Here is a 26,447-nt window from a genome sequence, read left to right as displayed (position 1 = left end):
CTTTCAGTGACATGTTCTCACATTTTTCATACATTGTCTGATGCTCTTTGGTCACTACTGAAGTCACTATTTAGGCGCTCTCAAAATCTTTTTCTGTGGTATCTCCACGTTTCTCTCTTTTCTGACAATAGATTTCATTTCCTTTCTCGGGCATTTCATGGTGTCTGTGAGCGGTCAGGCATTTGCCAGATTCACTCCCCTCCTTTTCAGCTCCAATCTAATGGGTAAGCCTAGTGTATGGTTCATGCATTTAAGACCCACATGACAAAATATCTGCAGGACTTTCTTGCTGAGGAGGTGTTACATCCTTTTCTGATGGCCTACTGGATGATTCCTATTGGTAGTGGCAGCCCTGTCGATCTTCTCTACAGGTGCCAACCTAGGATGCTCCTCAACCCCCCCCCCCCCCCCCCCTTCAATCTGGGATCTTGCCCACTGCTATGTTCTGCTGTACTGAGTCTTCTGCATGGGGATAGTAGTGTGGGATGTATGGTTTTGCTCAGTGCCCCTGCAGGCTACTGGCAGCCACTGTGCATCAGAATGGCTGCTGTGTCTACACCATCCAGACTGGACCCTCCAGACTGGAGACAGGGGGGTCCACTGCCATCAAAATCAGCTCTGTGTCCAGTTGGGCGCCCACTCCTTGTCCTGACTGCACCACTGCCTTCACCAATGCCTCGGTTGCTGGGTGCCACCTAGTTGCCAGTGTTCCAGCATTCTCTTCCGCCTACTTCAGCACCTCCACCTGATGAGGTTACAAATTCACAGCCTTTGACAGCCGCTCCATGGGCCCAGCTTTGGCTCCTATCAACAGTCCTGTTGTATTGTGCTCTGACGGGGGATACCAGGGCACTTTTTCCCTTGTTCTAGGGTCTCCGGCAACTGGGAGTTGCTTTTCCCTCTTGGCTCCAAGGCCTCCACATACATGGACACGCTTTCTACAAGCAACGATCCACACCTTGCCTGAGGAATCAGTGATGCCCCACACTCAATGGGGTAATGATGTAATGACCTGCATAGATTCCACACCTGAGATCTAGGTGCACAGCTCTAAGTTGGCAGATGATACAACTATCACAGGCCACCACTCATGGACATGTGCACAGCCTCTCCTCCATGCACTCTAACAGCCAGGTGACACCTTATAGAGCTGGGCCAGACCAGACTCACCCTCAGTTACATGTAGACATTCTGACTAGGATTATCAGACTAGTAGTGTAGCTACCCTCTGGCAAGTGTTGTCCTGTAACAAGTTATTTCTAGACATAATAAAGTGTTTTGTCCATCACTGCCTCTGTGTTCTTGTGGTTAGAATACTATATAGAGAGAAGCTAACTCAGTTTTCGAAGCCACCAAATGAAACATTGCTGTGCACAGAATAGAAATCCAAAATTATCGTGACAGTCCTGATGTCAGCTGCTAGTTTGTATAGAGTTGCATTATGAAATAAAGTGTGTGTAGTGTGTTCAGGTATTGGAGTGAGAAATGAATGAACAGTGTAGCCTCTTACATTATTAAATAACCTTTTCACAAACCAGTGCTGTACACTAGGGCAAACCACATGAGATAGCACTGATTTAAACATAGTGGCCTCGTATTTGGGAGGATAGACATTTCAGTCTTCATCCAGCCAACCTGATTTAGATTTCCCGAGGTTTCCCTACATTACTTCGGGAAGATGGTGAGATGTTTCCTATTGTATGGCAATGGCTGACAACCTGTCCCATCCTTGTCCAACGAGACCTGTAATTATGTAAAAGTCTCTATCTATGACTTATGTTGTTATTTGTTGTTCTTAAATTGTAATACCACAACATGTCCAATATCCTTACAGGAGTGATCCAGGGATGAATAAAACTACTACTAATACAATGTTCCATGATTTTATTTAATTATTTGAGCATTATTATCCTTCCTTGTTGATTCCATAAAAAACCAGGATTGAAACCACTGAAAAAGCAAATAAAGTGTAATTTGCAGACCTGATCATCTGCCAGGAGCCAGGGCCGTAGGGTTCCATTTCCAGCTTTCATAAGTTTCTCTGATTGTTCAGGCACAATGAAGAATGGCCATTCTTGGCCTATGTGCGCAGTCAGGTTTGAATCAACATTCTGCTGAAAATAAATGTTTCATATTATTATTGATTTTTTGTTTGACATTATGACAAAATGTCTTTGACAACTGTATACTGGAAATCACTTCTACACCCAAGAGTTCAATTTTTTCACTCTTGTATGAATTTTGGGTTATAATATTTTATCTGGGTACTAATGACCATAGCAGTTTTGTGCCCTAAAACCACAAAAAAAGAAAGAAATTACTCCTCATTTCTTTTGATTCATTTACACAACACACTGCATTAACCCTTCATGGAGGAGAGCCTTCATTGTATTGTACTACATTTTATTCATTTCATAACATACATTTTATAGGTCATCTGATTACATTGTCAATTTCAGTCTTATATGAAGCGTGTTTTGTAAGCAAGCACAGTTTTGAAGCGGGGGGGGGGGGGGGGGGGGGGGGGGGGGAAAAACAAGTAGAATTTTCTTAGCAATTTTATTTGTACACAAAAGCTTATACCTTAATCTACTTCTCTACAGGGTTCCCACCAATACTCAGCATGTTTACATTTGTCTGTGGGTATTCGAAATGCCTCCTCCAACTGAGAATCCTGCCAACTGTGAAATACATGCTCTGATTCGTTTTATTAGTGCTACAGGTGTGATAGCAGTTGAAATCCATTATCAGGCCAATGAAGAGTGTAGAGGAAACATCATAAGTTGTGGGATGATATGAAAATGTGCATGAAGAGCAACTAAGTGAGTGCCCTACAGTCATTACTGATGATTTGATGCAGAAATTAAGAGGTAAATCATTTATGTAAAGCAGAAACAGATTGGCTCTAAGCTTGTGAACTTGTACTCCACTAAGATACATATTTTAAGGTACTGGATGTTATGATTACCCTTTGCTTCCTGTCTGTCAGCTAAGATCTGAGCCACAGCAGAGCACTTTGTCTGATGACTTAGCTGTCCAGTTCACGAAGCAGCACAGTATGGTTCATTGAATAGAATGCTTTTGTGAGGTTGCTAAAGATACGGACCACTTTATTTCTTTCAGTATGTGGAATTAGCCAAGTTACACATTGAAAATCTGAAGCAGCTACTACAGACTACTTCCATAAGGCTCACCAACAACCACTTTGTCATTTATATCCCTGAAGACTCAGCTTCACATGGGATTTACATGATGTGTGAATTAATGAATGCAGCTAGTGCTAATGTACTCACAGAATTAACTGCATACAAAATTTGTTTTGTGTGTAATAGGTCAAAATTTTCATATATTTGTAGAAAAATGACTTGCAGTGTTCACCTGCTTAATTACTTTGTTGATTGTCGTTGGTGTTGACGTACCATGTTGCTATGCTGGCAAAAATGGCTTGGTGGAAGTTCAACACTGAGTACATTAAATGATGTAGCTGCAGGTGCACATTTGCGTTTCACAGTTCTTTACTTTCACTGTACATGACCCCCCCCCCCCCCCGATCCCGCCCCCCCCCCTCCTCCCCATAGTACACAGCTATATGACCAGTACTGTATCGATAAGCCTCATTAATAGATTGCAGGCAAACATCCACATACTGCTACAATAGTTTACTGTTGAACATCTATGAGCAGTAAAAATCTAACCACATAGTTCACAGTTCTTGAAGAATAAAAAGGTACATATGGAACAGACACTGTCATTGTTTTAACACATGGCCTAATTGTGTTACACTTATTTCACAGTTAAGTTGGTCTAACCATTATGAGTTTCTCCTCTGAAGCTTGGCAGTGGACTGATTGTCTTGGGATCAAAAATTGGGCCCTTATATATCCTCACAATAATAGGTGCTGAAACTACACATTGTTCAATATTTAATTTACAGAAATTACAATTAAAGCTTACTTCATTCAATTAACTGAATACATAGAAAACTTCCTTCTTTCATCTACTACATGGGTTTAGCTGTATTATTTGTTTAAAAAATGGAATTAACAAATTTCTTTATGCAAACAATACTTTTGACAAAACTGTTAATAACTTTGGAATTAATTAAGGGCTGACTTTACTAAAATGTTTTCGAATAGAGCCAAATAGATCCTTTAAGAATACTATTAGTTGTTACCCCAAATGCTTATAATTAGTACAGAATTTAAATTTGCTTATAAGTGAACAATAAAATTTAAGTTACAAAACAATTACTAATTTCATCCTATAATAAAAGACACTAACTAAAGATTAAGCTACTAACAGCCATATACTAAAAACGAGGAGACAGGAGCTTTTCTCAATGGTACCATTTTCATACTAATTTACTTGATTAAACTGAAACGGGATAAACGTGAATAGTATTCTAGATCTACATCTACATACATACTCTGCAAGCCACTGTATGATGCATAGCAAGGGGTACCTTGTGCGACTATCAGTCATTTCAGTCATTTCTTTTCTCTTCCACTCGCAAACAGAGAAAGGAAAAATGTCTGACTATATGCCTCCATAAAAGCCCTAACTTCTCTTATCTTTGTTACCCTTTCATGAAATGTACATTGGTTAAAGTAATATCATTCTGCAGTCAGTTTCAAATGCCATGTCTCTAAATTAATTAGAGGTTCTTTAGAAAAGAAGATTATCTTCCTTCCACCAATTCCCATTTCAGTTCACAGAGCATTTCCGCAATGGTTGTGTGCTGATTGAACATACCGTTAACAGATTCAGCAGCACATTTCTGAAGTTCTTCGAATTTTTCCTTTGATTAGACCTCCTGGGGATCCCAAACACTCAATCAGCACTCAAGAATGGGTTGCACTAGCATTGTATACACCATCTCCTTTACAGGTGAGCTACAATTTCACAAAATTCTCCCAATAAAACAAAGCCGTGCATTCACCTTCCATATTGCCAACCTGATGTGCTTATTCCATTTCATATTGCCCTGCAATGTTAGGCCTAGATATTTAATCAATGTGACTGTGTCAGCAGCACACCAATGTTGTATTTGAATGTTACAGCATCTGCATTAACTTACATTTTCCTTTATTTGGAACAAGCTGCCATTCATTACACCTACTATAAATTCTGTCTAAGTCATCTTGTATACTACTACAGTAACTCAATCATGACACCTTATTGTACACCATAGCATCATCAGCAAACAGCTATAAATTGCTGCTCACCTTGTCTGTGACATTATTTAGGTGTATAGAGAATAAAAAGCTGTCCTATCACTCTTCCCTGCGGCAGTCTTGATCATACCCCTCTCACTGATGAACACTTGCTGTAAATGACACTAGACTGTTTTCTGTTACTTAAGAGATGTCTGGTTGAGTCACATACCTGGGAATCTTAACTGTATGCTGGGACCTTCATTAACAGTATGCAGTGGGGTACCATGTCAAATGCTTTCCGGAAATCTAGGTGTACAGAATCTGCCTGTTGCCCTTCATCCATGTTTCTCAGGATATCATGAAAGAAAAGGGTGAGTTGAGCTTCATGCGAGCAATGCTCTCTAAATCCTTGCTGATTTTTGGACAGGAATATTTCTACATCTACATCCATACTCCGCATGCCACCCGACGGTGTGTGGCGGAGGGTATCCTGAGTACCTCTATCGGTTCTCCCTTCTATTCCAGTCTCGTATTGTTCGTGGAAAGAAGGATTGTCGGTATGCTTCTGTGTGGGCTCTAATCTCTCTGATTTTATCCTCATGGTCTCTTCGCGAGATATACGTAGAAGGGAGCAATATACTGCTTGACTCTTCGGTGAAGGTATGTTCTCGAAGCTTTAACAAAACCCCGTACCAAGCTACTGAGCGTCTCTCCTGCAGAGTCTTCCACTGGAGTTTATCTATCATCTCCGTAACGCTTTCGCGATTACTTAGTGATCCTGTAACGAAGCGCGCTGCTCTCCGTTGGATCTTCTCTATCTCTTCTATCAACCCTATCTGGTACGGATCCCACACTGCTGAGCAGTTTTCAAGCAGTGGGCAAACAATCGTACTGTAACCTACTTCCTTTGTTTTCGGATTGCATTTCCTTAGGATTCTTCCAATGAATCTTAGTCTGGCATCTGCTTTACCGATGATCAACTTTATATGATCATTCCATTTTAAATCACTCCTAATGCCTACTCCCAGATAATTTATGGAATTAACTGCTTCCAGTTGCTGACCTGCTATTTTGTAGCTAAATGATAAGGGATCTATCTTTCTATGTATTCACAGCACATTACACTTGTCCACATTGAGATTCAATTGCCATTTCCTGCACCATGCGTCAATTCGCTGCAGATTCTCCTGCATTTCAGTGCAATTTTCCATTGTTACAACCTCTCGATACACCACAGCATCATCTGCAAAAAGCCTCAGTGAACTTCCGATGTCATCCACAAGGTCATTTATGTATATTGTGAAGAGCAACGGTCCTATGACACTCCCCTGCGGCACACCTGAAATCACTCTTACTTCGGAAGACTTCTCTCCATTGAGAATGACATGCTGCGTTCTGTTATCTAGGAACAATTACATTTGAATTGAGAGTACATTCAATGTTAAGGATATTCATATGTAATTTTGCAGGTATGTTCCTTTACCCTTCTTATATACAAGAGCCACCTGCACTCGTTTCCAGTCGCTTCAGAATCTGCACTGGGCAAGCAAAGCAGTGTAGTGATAGTTTATTGTTACTACAGTATAAAGATCAAATTTTTGTGATACCTTGGCATTTGTTAACATACACATTGACTTGTTCTATATCCATGAAGGTTTTTCTTCTCAATGGGATCTATGAAATATGATGAATGAATTAATATCAATTAATTTGTAATGTTTACAGGTTGTTTGGATATTCCCATTACGAACTTCTAGAGCTTGTAGGGGGGAGTGAGTACATAATATTTTGAATAGGAGCTCATTTTGGAAATGTCATTCAATGATACAGCAAAGTGTCAAAGTTATAGGCACAAGAACCTGTAAATGTATGTCTTCACTAATGTCAAACAAATCTCCTCTATTGAAAATGTCTCATAGTTGTAAAGATATACATTTTAGAGCCCATGTTTACTAGACATTTTTTCCTTGTTTTGGTCCATACTACACTGTCTGAAAGTTGCCTACCCTATGTTCTTAGCAACAACAGTACCAGAACATACATTCCACTGTCAGAGATATCAGAACAATTTTTGTATATACATACATTTACAGCCATTGGTGCCTATAACTTTGATGCAGGAGTTTCTGAACACCCTGCACATGAAAATGAATGCTCTTAAATGGAAGACCATTTGCATCTGCTCTGTAATGATACAATTTATCAGGTTCAGCTTATAATGCAACACACTGGTCTTAAAGTAAAGTGTCAACAAAATTTTGATGTGCTTAAAACAATATTATCTATGGAACTTCCTTTTACATACCTTTCCCTATGATCAAACTCTGCACAAGACTTTAGTACTCAATAAAAAAAAGTCTTTCTGAATGTTGTAGACTAAATAATGATTAAAAGTCAACTCAATTACCTACCTGAACTCAGTATACACTCAGCTAATAGGGGATCAACAAACTTAATTTAAGTTTATTTACTGTTCAGGCAAACATAGCACAAAGCAGAACGCAAATCCACTGTGAATGATGTAATAAGGCACAGGATGAGTCGGTTTCTGTTCATAAGTGGCTGAAAATCATCCCACACTACTGGAAGATGCTCTGAATAAGCATTTTGGGAGCACAACTGAGAGTCTGGAAGTGGAGATACCATAGATACCCCAGATACTGTCCCCTCCTGTGGATCCTGCCTCTACTATTGGAAGTTAAGGATGTATCAGTACTTGTCCACATGTTTGTGGTAGGGCTAAATGCTCGGTACAGGGAGTAAGAGACCAGAGAGAGCTCAGGGCATTGCATCTATCCCACTGAAAATTGAGACATGGAGACTCACTGCACATGCTGGGAAACCTGCTATCTCCCATGTGAAGTGGAAGCAAATGCAAAATGTTAGAGGTCTATCAGTTGCCATCACATCACATGTACAGCAAATACTGGTATTGCATAAGGAAATGTTACAAGGGATGGGAAGCGCGTCTGTATGTACTCAGTGTGTATGCCTGGAAGACTCATTGAACATGCTGAAGAGGTTGTTCCAGCAGCCACTGAGGGAACAGGATGCAGTCAACTGCAGATCATAGAACACATTGGAACAAATAACACCTGTCACCTAGGCTGCAAAGTCATACTTACATCATTCCACCGATGGAGAAGGTCGGCAAGACCAGCCTCGCTCATGGAATTTCAATGAAGCTGAATATCTGCAGCATTGTTACCATAACTGATTGTGGCTCCCTGATTTTGACTCAAGCAGAAGGTTTGAACCAGAAACTTCCAAGTTTCTGTGGCAAGCTAGGCTGTGATGTCCTAAACTTTTGCGACAGGATTTTGAACCGTATGTTCACTCCAAATGTGTCAGGGATGGATTACTTACAAAGACTGCTACCCATTTAGACCATTGTATTCTTTAGATTAGAACTAGTAGGACTTAAAGTGGGAAGTAACCACTGCCGTACCTTTAGCAGTGCTTACCAGAGTCTTATTGTTCTTCTGCCATTCCAGAGTTTTGGTCTCACCATCTCACCTTCAGTTTTCTGACACATCTCTTGCCCTGCACTTTGTATTCCATTGCCAGTTTAGGAAGTCATTATGACAGCATACAAAGTACATTTTCCCTCCATTTTTCTTTGTATTGGATTGCCTTTGGGTTCCTGGTTGGATTCCTTATTGTTCCCTTATTACTTGGTTTCTAATTTTGTCCTCTATAGAGCAGCCTTTCACCTTAGAAACTTCATTTCTGATTCTTCTTGATGCTGAAAATCTTTATTTCTCAGCCCCATGTAATAAAATAGGAATTGTCAAGACATTATCAAATTTCATTTGTCTCTCTTTCCTCGTTTGACCCTTAAGTGTACTTCTTATTGTGCCACAATATGCTGGTAAGTATTAGTTTTTTTCTGTATATCTTTATCTTGACCATATGATGTGTCACATCATAAATACATGAAATGTTTGATTGGTTTACTATTGGGGACTATTTTTGTCTGTACTGGTTGAATACCTAAAAAGGTCATGGTTTCAGTTTCATTTATAGATATAGTCAGATTGTAGCTTGCACTTACTTCATTTAGTTTATGCAATGTCATTTGTAATTTCTCTTTGCTGTGTCACCTGATAACTCGATCATCCACAAATAACATCATCTTCTGAATATTTATGCCCGATGGTGTTGCACCTCTTTTCCATTCCATGCTCATGTCACACATGTACATATTGAATAACGTTTATGACACACTACACCCTTATTTTTCTCCTTGATTTGTTTGTACTTCAGGTGTTCTCTCTTCACCCTTCTCAATTCTAATTCTGTTGTTTGTGTATAGGCTATTAGGGACTTTGATCATATGTTTAGGAAGTACTCTTTTTTCCATTATTGCCCATAACTTGTCTCTGTGAATTCTGGCAAATGCTTTTTCATAACCCACAAATGATGGGTGATTTTCTTTTTAATTTCTCATCTCTTTTGAATTAACTGTTTCACTGAAAAAATGCTGTCCATGTATGATCTTCTGTTTCAGAAACCTGCTTCTTCCACCATTAAAACTACATCTGACATATTTTGAAGTCTTTCACTTATTATTTTGCTGTAGATTGTGTAAGGAATATTCAGGATACTTATGCCCCTGTAGTTAATGGATTACTTCCTTGGCCTTTCTTATATAATGAAATGACCTGTGCTATTTTACATTCCTCCAGAATCTCACATTTTACCCAGCACATGTTAGAGAGATATAGCATTCTTAATTCTAAGAGAATTCCTTTGCCTTTAATAAGTTTGGTATTTATTCCATCTAGTCCTGGTGATACCGTTAGTTCAACTTTGTCTGTTTCTTGCAGTTGCTCTTTCTTATTGCTGCTTTGATTTCTGTACTGTACAATACTTTTTTTATAATGTGTAATCTAGTCAGGTGGCTGTATTACATTTAGATTTATGGCACCTTTCTTCTTTTTTGAGGTCTTTCATTAGTTTGTAAGGTATAGTACAGACGTAAATGTACACAATATGATCAAAAGTATCCATACAGCTGGTAGTTGACATTAATATACAGTGTGCCCACCTTTTGCTTTTATGACAGCTTGAATTCTTCTGGGGTTATGTTTAATGTCTGTGGAGGAATGGCAGACCATTTTTCCACCAAAACCAGAGAAGGTAGTGATATTGGATGCTGGAGTCCGGAGCGAACCCAACATTCTAGCTCATCCCACTGGTGTTCCATTGGATTCGACTAGGAGCCTGGACAGGACAGTCCATTACAGAAATATTATTGTCTGCAAACTATTGCCTCACAGATGTTCCTTTATGACAGGTTGCACTATCATTGTGATCCAAACAGTCATCACCTCCAAACTGTCCCTCTACATTACACAGTACACAATGCTGTAAAACTTGTTTATATCCTTCCACAGCTGGTGAATTTTTAAGCACTATAAGTGGGCCATACCCAATCATGAAACCACCTCTTCTGTAGGCCCACTTCACAACACATGATGGCAAGTAACATTCTCAAGGCACTTGCCAAACCCAAACTCTTCTGTCAGGTTGCCACAAGGTATAACATAATTCATCACTCCAAATCACTTGTTTCCTGTCACCCACTCTCCAGTAGCATCACTCTTTACACCATCTCAGCTGATGCTTAACATTAACTACAGAAATACACTGAAGTGGCAAGGAAACTGGTATAGGCATGTGTATTCAAATACAGAGATGCGTAAACAGACAGAATACAGTTCTGCGATCAGCAATGCCAAAGTGTCTGAAGCAGTTGTTAGATAGGTTACTGCTGCTACAACGATAGGTTATCAAGATTTAAGTGAGTTTGAATGTGGTACTATAGTCGGCACATGAGTGAAGGGACACGGCATTTATGAGGTAGTGATAAAGTGGAGATTTTCCCATACAACCATTTCACTAGTGTACTCTGAATATCAGGAATCTGGTAAAACATCAAATCTCTGACACTGCTACAGCAGGGAAAAAATTCTGCAAGAACAGAACCAACAACGACTGAAGATAACCATTCAACATGACAAAAGTGCAACACTTCTGAAAATTGTTGCAGATTTCAATGCTGGGCTATCAAAAAGTGTCAGCATGTGAACCAATCAACGAAACATCATCGATATCGCCTTTTGGAGGCGAAGTCCCACTCGTGTACCCTTGATGCCTGCACGACACAAAGCTTTATGCCTTACCTGGGCCTGTCATCATGGACATTAGACTGTTGATGATGGGAAACATGTTGCCTGGTCGTATGAGTCTCATTTCAAATTATATCGAGTGGAGGGGCGTGTACAGGTATGGAGACAACCTCATGAATCCATAGACCCTGCATGTCATCAGGGGACTGTTCAAGCTTTTGGAGGCTCTGTAATGGTGTGGGGCATGTGAATTTGCAGTGATATGGTACGCCTGATACATCTAGATATGACTTTGACAGGTGATATGTAAATAAGCATGCAGTCTGATCACCTGGATCCATTCATGTCCACTGGGCATTCTAAGGGACTTGGGCAGTTCCAGCAGGACAAAGTGACACCTCACACTTCCAGAATTGTTACAGAGTGGCTTCAGGAACACTCTTCTGAGTTTAAACACTTCCACTGGCCACCAGACTCTCCAGACATGAACTTTATTGAACATATCTGGAATGTGTTGCAACATGCTGTTCAGAAGAGATCTCCACCCTTTCCTACTCTTACCAATTTATGGACAGCCCTGCAGTGTCAATTCCCTCCCTACTTCAAACAGCCAGCCGGTGTGGCCAAGCGGTTCTAGGCGCTACAAGCTGGAACTGCGTGACTGGCATGGTTGCAGGTTCGAATACAGCCTCGGGCGTGGATGTTTGTGATGTCCTTAGATTAGTTAGGTTTAAGTAGTTCTAAGTTCTAGGGGACAGATGACCTCAAAAGTTAAGTCCCATAGTGCTCAGAGCCATTTGAACCATTTACTTCTGACATTGGCTACGTCATGTTGCGGCACTTCTATATGTTTGCGAGGCCCTACACGATATTAGGCAGGTGTACCAGTTTCTTTGGCTCTTCAGTGTATGTAGGTTATGAGCATCTGCTCGATCCTTGCACTCCATTCTTTTTAACTCCCTCTGCACAGTAATTCATTATGCTAGGTGGATTTGTCATAAAACTTTCAAAGTCACGAGTGACTCCTTCCACCGATTAATGGAATTTTTTACAAGCACCCCCTGCGATGCTTGATGGTCCCTCTCTGTCAGTACAAGGGATCTGCGTGGTCTTGATTTCACTGTGGCTATTCCTTAGCGTTTCCACTTCACAATCACATCATCAGCAGCTGGCATGGATAGCTTTACAAGGGTTGAAATGTGCCTGATGAATTTGTTACTCAGGTGACATCCAATAACTAGCCCACACTGGAAGTGACTGTTCTCTGCTGATTGACACATTCTTCTGTTACTGCTTCTGTACTGACAATGCAACACTCCCTGTCTCCTTTTACACTGGTGGGTCTGCATCTCGTGACATCCACTGATCAAGTCCGGATTTCGCAGTGGTGTGAGGATGCTTTGGCTGAGATAGTACAGATGTCTGTTTCTTTGAATGTCATGCAGGATCTATTACTCTACTGTCTATGTACAAGGGTTGGATAAAAGTATGGAAATACCAAAAACACAACACATTACCATGTATAAGATGGCGCAGTAAACCCACTGGCATCCAAAACGTCTTCCCGCCTATCTTGGAATGGATAAATATAGGAGAGGTTGAAAATACCGCTTCAGTTGTAAATTACTTTATTTTCACATGATCAGTTTCAGACTGTTATAAGCCCACCCTCAGGTGTCACAGCTGTGCTGTGGTCCCCGAGCGCTGCGTGTACCAGGTATGGTGTGCTGCCTATGAGCGCAGAACAGAACTGAGGCTCCATTCTGCACTCATAGGCAGCACAACGCACCTGGTACACGCGGCGCTCAGGGATCACAGCACAGATACGACACCTGAGGATGGGCTTATAACAGTCCAAAATGGGTCATGTGAAAATAAAGTAATTTATAACTGAAGTGATATTTTCAAGCTCTGCTATAATGCTCAGTTGTGGATGTTCTGCCAACAGGATTGTTTGGTTAAATATAGGTTCCAGATGGTTTCCAAGAGTTCAGGAGATGGATGCCGATCACGCACCCTTCTTTCAAAAGTAGACCACAAGCCCTCAATGAGGCCAGAGGAGATGCAACAGTTCATCCTCGTGCTCACAAAACTAGGCCTGGATGACACGAGCTGTGTGAACTGAGGCCTCTCTACGAGGTACACAGCATCACCACTGGGGAACAAACATCATACCAAGCGATGGACCTGACAGCCAAAATGGTCACATAATACTTGGTAGTAATGCTACCTAGCAGAATGACCACGACTGCCCAGAAGTTGGAAACAGAGTGAAATAAGACTCATTCGACCAAATGACATTCTTCCATACCTCCGTAGTCCAGATACAGGGTGTTTCAAAAATGACCGGTATATTTGTAACGGCAATAAAAACTAAACGAGCAGCGATAGAAATACACCGTTTGTTGCAATATGCTTGGGACAACAGTACATTTTCAGGCAGACAAACTTTCGAAATTACAGTAGTTACAATTTTCAACAACAGATGGCGCTGCGGTCTGGGAAACTCTATAGTACGATATTTTCCACATATCCACCACGCGTAGCAATAATATGGCGTAGTCTCTGAATGAAATTACACGAAACCTTTGACAACATGTCTGGCGGAATGGCTTCACATGCAGATGAGATGTACTGCTTCAGCTGTTCAATTGTTTCTGGATTCTGGAGGTACACCTGGTCTTTCAAGTGTCCCCACAGAAAGAAGTCACAGAAGTTCATGTCTGGCGATTAGGGAGGCCAATCCACGCCGCCTCCTGTATGTTTCGGATAGCCCAAAGCAATCACACGATCATCGAAATATTCATTCAGGAAATTAAAGACGTCGGCCGTGCGATGTGGCCGGGCACCATCTTGCATAAACCACGAGGTGTTCGCAGTGTCGTCTAAGGCAGTTTGTACCGCCACAAATTCACGAAGAATGTCCAGATAGCGTAATGCAGTAATCGTTTCGGATCTGAAAAATGGGCCAATGATTCCTTTGGAAGAAATGGCGGCCCAGACCAGTACTTTTTGAGGATGCAGGGACGATGGGACTGCAACATGGGGCTTTTGTAACTACTGTAGTTTCGAAAGTTTGTCCGCCTGAAAATGTACTGTTGTCCCAAGCATATTGCAACAAACGGTGTATTTCTATCGCTGTTCGTTTACTTTTTATTGCCGTTTCAGATATACCGGTCATTTTTGAAACACCCTGTAAATTGCTTCGGAACCATGTTTTCCTGTTATGGACATTTGCATCACTCACAAGTGTTGGAATTCCATCTCGCCCTACAATTCTCTGTTTATGGAGCTCCCTTCGTGTTGTTTTGGAGCTGATAGGGTTTGCAAGTGCATATTCAGTTCTGTAATGACTTCTGCAGCTGTCATCCCCTTATTTTTCCGTCACATTTCTCCCTCAATCTACTTCAGCCAACACACACTTTCCCCTGCTATGCGAATTAGCGGATGACGTTCTCCCGCTTTCCCTGTATGTGGTACAAACCTTCGGTACGGTGCCTCTTGAAGCACCAAACCATTCGGCTTCGGCTGCCTTGATTACCTAGCATATGAACACTGAAACTGTCCATGTTCGAATTCACTTAGCTCTTAAATAATGCAGTCAACTACACAGAACTGTTCTAACACGATCGACACTTGCAGCTTATTGAGGACATTGCAGAGGTGCCATTTGTGTTCAAATATCGCAGCACAATCTGCAGGCTTGGCTAGCGTCTGTATTTATGTTCAAGCATAGATTTCTCGTGGTGTTTTCTATTTTTTTTCTAACTCCTGTACATCAGTGAACCCTGCTTTTGATTTGGTTCAGCAGTTTATTTTGGGCAGAATCCGTCACTACCAACGTAAGTTCTACGCGTAAACACTTTTACTTATAAATAACTGAAAAAGGGTAAATTCTATGGAGTTATATTACATTATTAAAAAATCCCCGGCGGGTATTTTGGTGCAAACCATGTACATAAATCAAATATGAAAAGTACAAGGAGGGTCTCCAGTAACTATTGCCGACGATCAAAGTTTAGTAAAGACTGTCCACATGCTGTGTTAACTAATGGCAAAAGTGCTTATATCGCCGTGCCCAGCAAATGACTTTGTTTCTTGAGTTGATTGCAGCCTCATCGTTAGTATTTAGAGGTGATCGTCATGTTACAAAGAAAGAAAATCGTTTCATTATTAAGTGCCCCACACAAAAGCGACGGATCACAACAATTCGTCGCTAGATCGCGCAATCTATCCATAGACTACATTTGTGTGCAAATCGCAACCATAGATACTGATTCCCAACCAATCTGATGAATCGCATGTGACGAATCGCCGGCGACTGTGTGTGGCAATATGGCCGCTATCGATTTGTCTAGCTATTAACCGTGTTGGTGCAATTTCTTTTCGTCTCGTTATTGCCACATGACCAATTTTTGTTAGAATAAATTATAGTTACCGCTCTGAAAAGTGAAGTTGAAGGTGGGGTCCACTTGTATTAAGGACGAATGCAAATAAAAAAAAAGGTCTGATACCGGTACTCTTTAGATTTTGCTGTGATCACCATTTGAAACTTGTGTTGGAAAAGTAGAAACTCATGGGAAGTTCATAACTATACTCATAATATATTGGAGGTTTTAATCAAAATGTTAAGGAAGTACCTACTCTAGAGCTACCGGTGTATTTAAGGCCCTTGTCTTTTCGTATGCGGTACCCTAATCTAACTCTCCTCGTTCAATTCATAAGAGCTATGGAAACCAGCAATGCTCCTATCATTTCTATAGACGCATCGAGATTGCGAGGTCGTTGTGTAAAGACTGGTAGTTAAACTATAACACTAATAAATGAAAAAGGAATTGACAGCTGTAAGATGTATTTGCATTATACAAACGGGAAAAATGTTCACAATTGGCGTCAACGAAAATTGAAATGTGTCCTGTAACATAGCCTACAGTTCCCACGGAAGGCGTTCCAAAAACTTTAATGAATTTCAGCTCCTGTTTAAGTATTTATTTCAGCATTTGTCGAGATACGGAGGTGAAATGACATTACTGCTAAACAAAGTAGTTCATTTTCCACAGAACTTTACGGTAAAGTGACGTCCGAAACATGTACTGAAATTACTTGGTAAAATGGCTCTTATATGGTGGGAGTGGAAGCGAAAGACGCATTGCAGGCGATAGAGCCCACATTGTATATGGGGCCCTTGACTCAAAATTAGCATCTGCTGTGTCATCTCAACTCCATTAATCATTTGCGGCAAATGTAACCAAAGAAAGCTTTAATGTAAGTGCTCGTAAACTTTTAATAATTTATGTGTAGTCTGACCCACGCTTTATGATCATAAAATTTAAGAACCGGTACGTCAGGGCTCACAGCAAATTTTTTGAGAAAGCTCATATCGGCAAAGGAGTTTGCTGTTTCGATTTTTAACGACAAAAACGTTCGTTGCAGGAGTTTAATAATTAGATTGTTATTATCTTTAAGTGTTTCCTCTGAGCAATAACTGGAATGCCATTTTATGCAGCTGGAAACAGCTCAAAAGCGATTTCCTTCTCCTACGATTGAGAGTTGCTCGATGTCTCAACGGCTACATTTAACAAAATAAGTTCAGTATAGCCTACATCTGCATCAACGGAAGTGATATCTCCAAACAGTCATTGTAATATTACCATTAAGTCCAAGACTTACGTTCCACATTTAGTGGGATACAGCACTCTATATATATATTCACTTTTTCTCGGCCATAATGGCTACGTTTGTGAACCGTGACTTTCCAGTCACTTTCAAGTGACTGGTAGCAGAAATTAGAAATAAATAATTATATTCACTTCGGCAAGTTCATTTTAAAAGGACCCATGGCATTGTAACAATTGGGGCAATTCCAAGTACGGCAGCTAACAGGCTCTATGTAATGATGTATACATGAAATGACATTTAAAATTTTGGAATGAAAAAAGCGCAGTAAAACAAAGGGTTGTTACAGTACCTCCTTGCAGTGTCTGTTTCTGATGTCCCACAGACTCCAGAAGCGGAATGATAAACAGACTAACTGCATGCACGGCATTTTATCACCGCCTATCATGAACTTCAAAAATATTTCGGTGTCTCGACGGTAACGAAGATTAACAGTAAATGTGAAGTGCGTGACTGAAGTTTAGAAAAATGAAGGTTTATTACACGTAGACCTATCTCTACCTCATTCAGCTTTGGAACGGGTAACGTTCGTTTCACAATAATTCCCGCAAACGTTATATAATTTTGACGTCACACGCAATATCGACGAGTGCAAGATCGGCTATCGACTTTATGACAAGGAAGAATATTATTACTCCTCGATTGACTTGCTGAAATTTAAGCTGTCCTCTTAGATTCCTGTCTAACCACTCACTCCGAAGTCGCTACCTATTCGGAAATAAGGAGACAAATGTTTGTGAGAAGAAAAAATACAAATTTTATTGCAGCTCGTTTAAGTCGCAGCATTTAAAGTAGTACTCTTAGGCTCTCTAACAGCAGCGAGTTTCTTCAATTTATTGAACTTTTATAAGTTGATGTGTTTCCAGAGTGGACATGTATCTTTCATTTTTGACTTATTACAAGTTCATACAGGGGATAGGCAAAATGTGTGAACACATTTACTTACTTGAGAATTGTTTATTAATAATAGATTGGACCCCATTTGCCCATAATAAAGCTGCGATTCTTCTTGGAATACTGGCATATAATGATTGTATGGTCTCCAGTGGAAAGTTATGCCACTCTTCGAACAGAACCTCTTCTAACTCCTGTAGTGACGAGGGAGGCGGAAATCTGCTCCAGATTCTGTGGCCCAATACCGCCCACAAGAGTTTGATAATGTTCAAGTCCGGTGATTGTGCTGGCCAGAGAAGACGCTGCAGTTCAGTTGCAAGCTCTTCATACCACAATCGTACAGCCCTGCTTGTGTGGATAGATGCATTGTTGTTGTTGTTGTGGTCTTCAGTCCTGAGACTGGTTTGATGCAGTTCTCCATGCTACTCTATCCTGTGCAAGCTTTTTCATCTCCCAGTACCTACTGCAACCTACATCCTTCTGAATCTGCTTAGTGTATTCATCTCTTGGTCTCCCTCTACGATTTTTACCCTCCACGCTGCCCTCCAATACTAAATTGGTGATCCCTTGATGCCTCAGAACATGTCCTACCAACCGATCCCTTCTTCTGGTCAAGTTGTGCCACAAACTTCTCTTCTCCCCAATCCTATTCAATACTTCCTCATTAGTTATGTGATCTACCCATCTAATCTTCAGCATTCTTCTGTAGCACCACATTTCGAAAGCTTGTATTCTCTTCTTGTCCAAACTATTTATCGTCCATGTTTCACTTCCATACATGGCTACACTCCATACGAATACTTTCAGAAATGACTTCCTGACACTTAAATCAATACTGGATGTTAACAAATTTCTCTTCTTCAGAAACGCTTTCCTTGCCATTGCCAGCCTACATTTTATATCCTCTCTACTTCGACCATCATCAGTTATTTCGCTCCCCAAATAGCAAAACTCCTTTACTACTTTAAGTGCCTCATTTCCTAATCTAATTCCCTCAGCATCACCCGACTTAATTAGACTACATGCATTATCGTCCTGAAATATGGCATCAGTGTTGGGGAACAACATTTAAATAATGGGGTGCACCTAATCACCTAAAATGTTCAAGTAGCCGCTGGCTGTAACACGGCCTTTGAGAATAATGATGGGACCAGCTGAATACCATGATATGGCTGCCCACATCACCACACTCCACCTCCATGCTTAACAGTTACATACAAGCAATCATTGCAGGTTTCTTTTGGCGTTCTCTAGATGTTGGAAATAACGAAAATGTTGATTAGTTGGACCATATGACTTTTCCAGTGATCATCCGTCCAGGATTTATGCTCCTGACACCATGTTTTACGCTTCTTTGCGTTGGTCGTCGTCACTAATCGTTTCGCTATAGCTGTTCGTCCACGAATATTCGCTTTATGGAGTCTCGTTTGACAGTGTGGATAGATAGGTAGTCTCGAAGATGGTTGTTGAGCTCGGCAGTCACTTTAGCCGCCGTAGTTTTGTGTTGTTTTGACACAGTTCGTGTTAGCGTATGACGATCTCTGTAATTAAGTTTTGATTTGCGCCCACTATTACGTTTACACGATGATGTCTTTCCATGTTTTGTGTAGGCTGTCATGACTGCTGAAACAGCTGCTCTTGAAACATTCAGTAAGCTGTCTTGGTTACTGATGCTCCAGTTGATCGGGGCCGCACACTCTGCCCTCTTTGGAACTCTGTTAGGTCTTTCACTGCACGTCCACGTCAGGCTCTGAATGCAAATACGAAGTGTGCACTACTCGTAAACAGCCTGCACTGATGTCTAGGCCGTACTGAACACGCACATTCCAGTGCGACATGCGCCTTACCTGTGCTGTTGACCGTCAAACACAACCATCCCATCCCATGTTCACATTATTTTACCTATTCCCTGTAGATATTGAAGTATTTATGTATATGTACCTGTACCACAGGCAGAGCAACAAGACTGGCATGCTGTCAAGAGAGGAAGTGTGCGTTTAACAGAGTATAGGAATTTTACATGTGTCCATTTTCGTGAACAAATTATGTGGTTTGTGAGACAAAAGAAGTCTACATCTACATCTACATCCATACTCCGCAAGCCACCTGACGGTGTGTGGCGGAGGGTGCCTTCAGTACCTCTATCGGTTCTCCCTTCTATTCCACTCTCTTATTGAAACTTCCTGGCAGATTAAAACTGTGTGACCGAGACTCGAACTCGGGACCTTTGCCTTTCGCGGGCAAGTGCTCTGCCAACTGAGCTACCGAAGCACGAATCACGCCCAGTACTCACAGCTTTACTCCTGCCAGTACCTCGTCTCCTACCTTCCAAACTTTACAGAAGCTCTCCTGCGAACCTTGCAGAACTAGCACTCCTCAAAGAAAGGATATTGCGGAGACATGGCTTAGGAGACGAGGTACTGGCAGAAGTAACGCTGTGAATACCGTGCGTGAGTCGTGCTTCGGTAGCTCAGTTGGTAGAGCACTTGCCCGCGAAAGGCAAAGGTCCCGAGTTCGAGTCTCGGCCGGGCACACAGTTTTAATCCGCCAGGAAGTTTCATATCAGCGCACACTCCGCTGCAGAGTGAAAATCTCATTCTGGAAACATCCCACAGGCTGTGGCTAAGCCATGTCTCCGCAATATCCTTTCTTTCAGGAGTGCTAGTTCTGCAAGGTTCGCAGGAGAGCTTCTGTAATGTTTGGAAGGTAGGAGACGAGGTACTGGCAGAAGTAAAGCTGTGAGTACCGGGCGTGAGCCGTGCTTCGGTAGCTCGGTTGGTAGAGCACTTGCCCGCAAAAGGCAAAGGTCCCGAGTTGGAGTCTCTGTCGGGCACACAGTTTTAATCTGCCAGGAAGTTTCATATCAGCGCACACTCCGCTGCAGAGTGAAAATCTCATTCTGGAAACATCGCACAGGCTGTGGCTAAGCCATGTCTCCGCAATATCCTTTCTTTCAGGAGTGCTAGTTCTGCAAGGTTCGCAGGAGAGCTTCTGTAAAGTTTGGAAGGTAGGAGACGAGGTACTGGCAGAAGTAAAGCTGTGAGTACCGGGCGTGAGTCGTGCTTCGGTAGCTCAGTTGGTAGAGCACTTGCCCGCAAAAGGCAAAGGTCCCGAGTTCGAGTCTCTGTCGGGCACACAGTTTTAATCTGCCAGGAAGTTTCATATCAGCGCACACTCCGCTGCAGAGTGAAAATCTCATTCTGGAAACATCCCACAGGCTGTGGCTAAGCCATGTCTCCGCAATATTCTCTCTTTCAGGAGTGCTAGTTCTGCAAGGTTCGCAGGAGAGCTTCTGTAAAGTTTGGAAGGTAGGAGACGAGGTACTGGCAGAAGTAAAGCTGTGAATACCGGGCGTGCTTCGTGCTTCGGTAGCTCAGTTGGTAGAGCACTTGCCCGCGAAAGGCAAAGGTCCCGAATTCGAGTCTCTGTCGGGCACACAGTTTTAATCTGCCAGGAAGTTTCATATCAGCGCACACTCCGTTGCAGAGTGAAAATCTCATTCTGGACACTCTCTTATTGCTCGTGCAAATTGCCACTGGATAGGGTTAGGAGGGCAAATCACTTTAACCAGCTCTTCCCGTGTGGCGACAGCACTGTATCTTCTGACGTTAGATTTCCCACCTATCTGCACGTCAACGTTAGCTGCCTCGTCCCACATGCATATGGCTTAAGACCGAGACCGCGTTATTTACACGGAGGTATAATATACCTCCATGGTCGTTTACCTGCTGTGAGATTTGGAGCTGGCAGACACAGTTTTTCTTGTGTATATCTGACATCAAGCGTTGTTTTAAATAGCTGAGCAATGTACTGCATTAGCCTTCTGTCTACAAGATGGATTGGAAGGAAGTTAACAACAGAATCGGATGGAATCTCACCAGGGGCGCCGACGTATAAAGAATATTGGGGGTGGGGGGGGGGGGGGCATACTGGGGGTCTTGCCGCGGGAGAGTTTCTAAATTTTAGATGAAAAATAGTGAGTTTAAATGTTTTTAAGCATTTTAGAGTCATATGATCAAATTAGAACCACGAAAACTGGACTCTCGATAAGTCGACACTCTGGAAAACTCGACAAGCCCGACACATTTTTTGGCTTTGAAAAAAGAAACAAAACATAAACACTCACGGTATTTTCGTAAAAAGCTATTTAATTTAAAGTAATAATAATGGCTACAGACTATTACAGAGCGGTGAATATATAGCTCTGAAAAGACAGAAATTATATTTGAATAAATCCTAAACTATCATTAAAAGAATAAAACATAAAATATTGTTGTCGCACAGTAATAGCACTTTGATTAATAAGTGAAATAGCTGATTTAAGCTTACTTTGAATAAGACTCAGGATTCATTAAATAAAAACAATATCTCAAAGTTAATGCTTTAATACAGTATACTTAATACTTTCATTCAAAAAGTATGAAAATAGCGGGTGTTAATTGAGTCTTATACCCTAAAAATACTTACGTATTTGAAAATAACTAATACAGTAATATAGTAGTACAGTACTAAACTAGTACTAATATTTCGAAACTGGAAATTTAACATTATGTATGCATTTAATTCTCTATTTTATAAAGATTTTTAATATTGCTCTAAATGCCATTATTAGGGCTAGAGTGTCTTTAGAAAGGAGCAAATGTCGACCATCTGAGTGGATTACTGAATATGAAATTGTTGATGATTGGTCGGATATCCAATTCATCTCAGTGTACCACTGAGGGCTACGGCGGGGACGAAGACCCTCTGTCGTTTTTAGGTCCCTAGTTCAATACATACATACATCAGTTATTTTCCCAATTGTATTGGTCAGATAAAAATTTGCTTTGCTGATAATAGCAATATTACAGACATTGCAGAAAAAACAAGTGAGCCCCTAGCAGTGAACGCAATTGAACAACTGAAGGAAACATATAACTGGTCAATATGAAATAAAGTTATATTGAACCTAAAGAAAATGCCATGAATTTTAGCTTCAAGAAGGATAACGCTACTGTCAAATTATTGTAAATTCTGAACAAAACGGTATATGTCAATCTAAACTTACAAATCTGCTTACAAATCTTTCCAGTCAAGAATGAAGGAAAAAATTTATAAAATATTAGTGCTAGAAAATGTTTGAATCTGTGGGTTCAGCAGGACTTGAACTGGGATTAGCATGTAAGTAGCATGTTGTAGTAGCAGCATGCTATGGACTGAGGCTTCTAAAACGCTACAAAAAGCTAACAAAGAACTGCGCAGGCAAACTACGCACAGTGAAGTTCACTGATCCACCGAGAAAACATTTTCTGGTGGATTGCAACTCAGATCATAAACGTATTTCGACTGCAAAAAAAAAAAGCGCTGAGGATAATTTGTGGCCGTAAAAGAACAGAATATCGTAAATCTCAGTTTACTGAGCTTGCCAATATAAATGTTCCATGTCTGTATATCGTTGAAACAATCTTATTCACTAGGTACTATCATATGAAAACCGGTAAACTAATGATACTGTGCAAAACATGATCAGAATAAGTAAAACAACAAAGTCGTTTCAGTCTTTATTCATATTTATTTATTTTACTCATTCAAATTATTGACTTGATTTGCAGGTTACACTCGCATTTTCACAGCCGTTACAGGTACGTTATCACATTAGTTATATCACACATGTTTGCTCTCCTATGAGACAATAAACGTAAATTTGTAACATATAATGTTTTACATGATGCGGAATGACTATTTGACAAGTTAGAAATGTTGCTATTTTTCTATAGGAAATATAGCTCGTGTGAAGAAAAAAAGTCGTGAAATAGTCGAATAAATTGTCTATGATCGACAAATTGCGTTTCTTGTCATTGCTGACATCAACTGAAAAGTATCTTTTCCTCTCAAATCAACACTTTTATATATGTGCTATTACACAGCTCTTCTTAAAACAGGTACATAGATAGAGAAATATATTTATCTATTCTATGATAGCTACAACAAATGATTATTTTATGATATGAGTTACAAGTATGACAAGTATTTCTTAGTGCGTCTAGTCCAATAATTTGCGAGTAAAAAATAAGATTTACTTTGTTTGACACAGAAAAAATAATTCAATTTATAGGTTTTGTGTCTTCAGTACTTAAAAAATATTGACACTTATAATACACAATTATCACATACATGATCTTTGTAAATAATACAGTTAGATAAAATTGCACATAAATCTTTTTGCAAATGAATGCATGCTCCTTAAGTACAAAAATATTTCTGGATATGTACTAGCACCAATGTTTGAACCTCAAAATGCATTTTTTTGTAATTTATTGATAAATGTACACTTCTAAAAGCAACAAATATTTTGATTAATGTTGTATTTCACATAAACCACAAGAAAATAATACAGACAAGTTAAATAATACTAAAATGGAAGGCGCATTACTCACGGTACTTTATGAAAATAACTGAAAAATGAGAGTGAGGAATAAAGTTTATGATAGTTTGTATCCTAGTGTCGTGGTAGGAGACCCATGCACAGATTGCGCCTAGGTCATCGCTCGCACGAACTGACTAGTATGATTGTCTTGTTCTGTGCATGAATATCGCCTCTACCAGAAACCTTTGAATAACTGTGGGAGCAATGTAAACAGCATGGCTCCAAACACCTACAGATACCTAACATTTCCTGGCTGCGTCAGTGCCAGGTAGTTCAACCAGTGTGCATGCTGCAGCGTGCACTTAGTTTCGATACTGGCAGATGGCCATAATAATGTCATCCTACTTTTATACACCTCCTACTAGTCAGACATGGTGGTCTAGTGGTAAAACATTTGCCTGGAAACTGTGAAACCGAGTGATCTAATCCTGGTTACATTTCGGATTTTCAGTCTCTATTTAGCCTTCACTAGTCAGTGACGTGAGGATTCACCAGAAACGCAACGTGGTTGGGAATCTGCGTTAAACTGTGGTTTCCTGTACCCCAGCTGGGATATTTTATGGACATGCAATGTGCTGAAGTGGTGACAAACTGAAAGGCTCGCACTGGTCACTGAGCCACAGAGCCATCACAAAGATAGGAGGTATGTAGTTAAGGGTGAACAGAGTGTGTCTCATCAAGGTCTCTCTGTACGTAGCCATATGCGGAGGGTGCTGGGACCTCTGTTTTTTGTTGGTTCCATCTGAGAGACCTGCAGCAGCCTCATTGTGGTGAAAGGACAAGAGATTATTTGGAGAATGTCTTGTCCAGATCTCCTGGAAGATAACCGTGGGAAAAACTCTTATGTTGTGTCAACTCTGCCTAGAATGTTGTGGTCTCTTTGTGACGGCTAGATACCCCTGGAATGTCTGCAGTCAGGCCTACCCATCACAGAGATGTGACGTGACGAGAGGTGGTCAGAAAAGTGGGCTGTCAAGTTTTTCTGATAGGTAGCCATACAGAGTAGAAGCAGTGCTGTTGGATCTGTCAAAAAATGAAGCGACCCCTCCAGTGTAAATGGACACTTGTAAAGGTATGGTGGTGAGGTCTACGGTACCAACATGACGGGAGATTATGTAGCAAAACGTGATCAGAAGAACGTCTCATACAGGTTACCCTGCTGGAAGAGCATCAGAGAACTTTGCATGATGTCAGTTCTGGCAATGTCGCTGTAGTAGACGGGTACCCTGGTATGGGATGAGGCTGGTATTGTCACATAGATGGGAGCCACGTAGCTAGCAGTGATCAGAAAAGTGTCTCGTCGAGGTCTGCCGGCAGGAAGCCGTACACGGTGGGCGGTGGAGACCTCCGCACAGTGTCGGCCCCATCCCCGAGTGCCACGGCAGCCTCGCTGTGGTAGAAGGACACCTCCGCAAAGTCCGGGCCCAGACCGCCACCCAATGAGTCCAGCGAGCGCACCAGCTGCAAGAAGGTGGGCCTCAGCGCAGGCGACGTCTGCCAGCAGGCCTGGCACACCGCCCACACTGCGGGGGCGGCGTCTGGGGGCCGCGGCAGCCGGCCGCCGCCCAGCACGTACGACAGCACCTGCTCGTTGGACAGGCCCTGCAACACAGCACGAGCACACTGCACTGTAGTTGTTATCAAGAACAGCCCACCGCATTACCATAATTCTGTAACTCCTGTAGCAGTTTCAAACGTACGTGATATTTATGGCTCATTGCAAACTTCGTAAAATAATGCTTTACTACCAGCAACATACGAGGGGGGGCCCAAAAATAACCGGAATTTCTTTCTAGAAAGCATATACTTTATTGTTTTCAAATACAACCTTAATCTCCTTCGAAGTACTCTCCATTAGTATTAATACACTTGTCCAAACGTTCATTCCAGTGTTCGAAACACCTTATACATTCGTCCTCTTTGATACCTGCTAGCACTTTCATGACATTGCGTTCTACGTCTTCCACATCCCCAAAACGCTTCCCTCTCAAGTCTCTTTTCATCCTCGGGAATAGGAAGAAGTCCGACGGTGCTAAATCCGGCGAACAGGGCGCGTGGGTCAAGGTAGTCGTCTTCGTTGAGGCCAAAAACTGGCGAACTCTGAGAGCCGTGTGCGCGGGAGCGTTGTCGTGATGCAGGAGCCACACGCCAGAATCCCACAAAGCCGGACGTTTTCGCGAC

General features: G+C 41.3%; 1 protein-coding gene and 1 non-coding gene across 2 annotated transcripts in view; one reads left to right on the top strand and one right to left on the bottom strand.

Annotated features, from left to right (window-relative positions):
• The first annotated feature begins 20,318 nt into the window (after positions 1 to 20,318).
• Positions 20,319 to 20,393, top strand: Trnas-cga (transfer RNA serine (anticodon CGA)). The gene has a single exon. It is a non-coding gene; the product is annotated as a tRNA-Ser (tRNA).
• Positions 20,394 to 23,408: 3,015 nt separating this feature from the next.
• The window catches only part of LOC126424675 (insulin receptor-related protein-like), a gene marked incomplete at its 5' end in the record, with an annotated part of 166,117 nt that continues 163,078 nt past the window's right edge, over positions 23,409 to 26,447 (bottom strand). Inside the window, one exon of the mRNA XM_050087404.1 lies at positions 23,409 to 25,868. Within this exon, the coding sequence (XP_049943361.1) occupies positions 25,551 to 25,868 (318 nt within the window). The remainder of the gene's footprint in view (positions 25,869 to 26,447) is intronic.

Source organism: Schistocerca serialis, chromosome 10 (assembly GCF_023864345.2).
Source record: "Schistocerca serialis cubense isolate TAMUIC-IGC-003099 chromosome 10, iqSchSeri2.2, whole genome shotgun sequence".
Taxonomy (NCBI): Eukaryota; Metazoa; Arthropoda; class Insecta; order Orthoptera; family Acrididae; genus Schistocerca; species Schistocerca serialis.
Note: the sequence above shows the minus strand (reverse complement) of the source record. Positions and strands in the feature narration are given on the sequence as shown.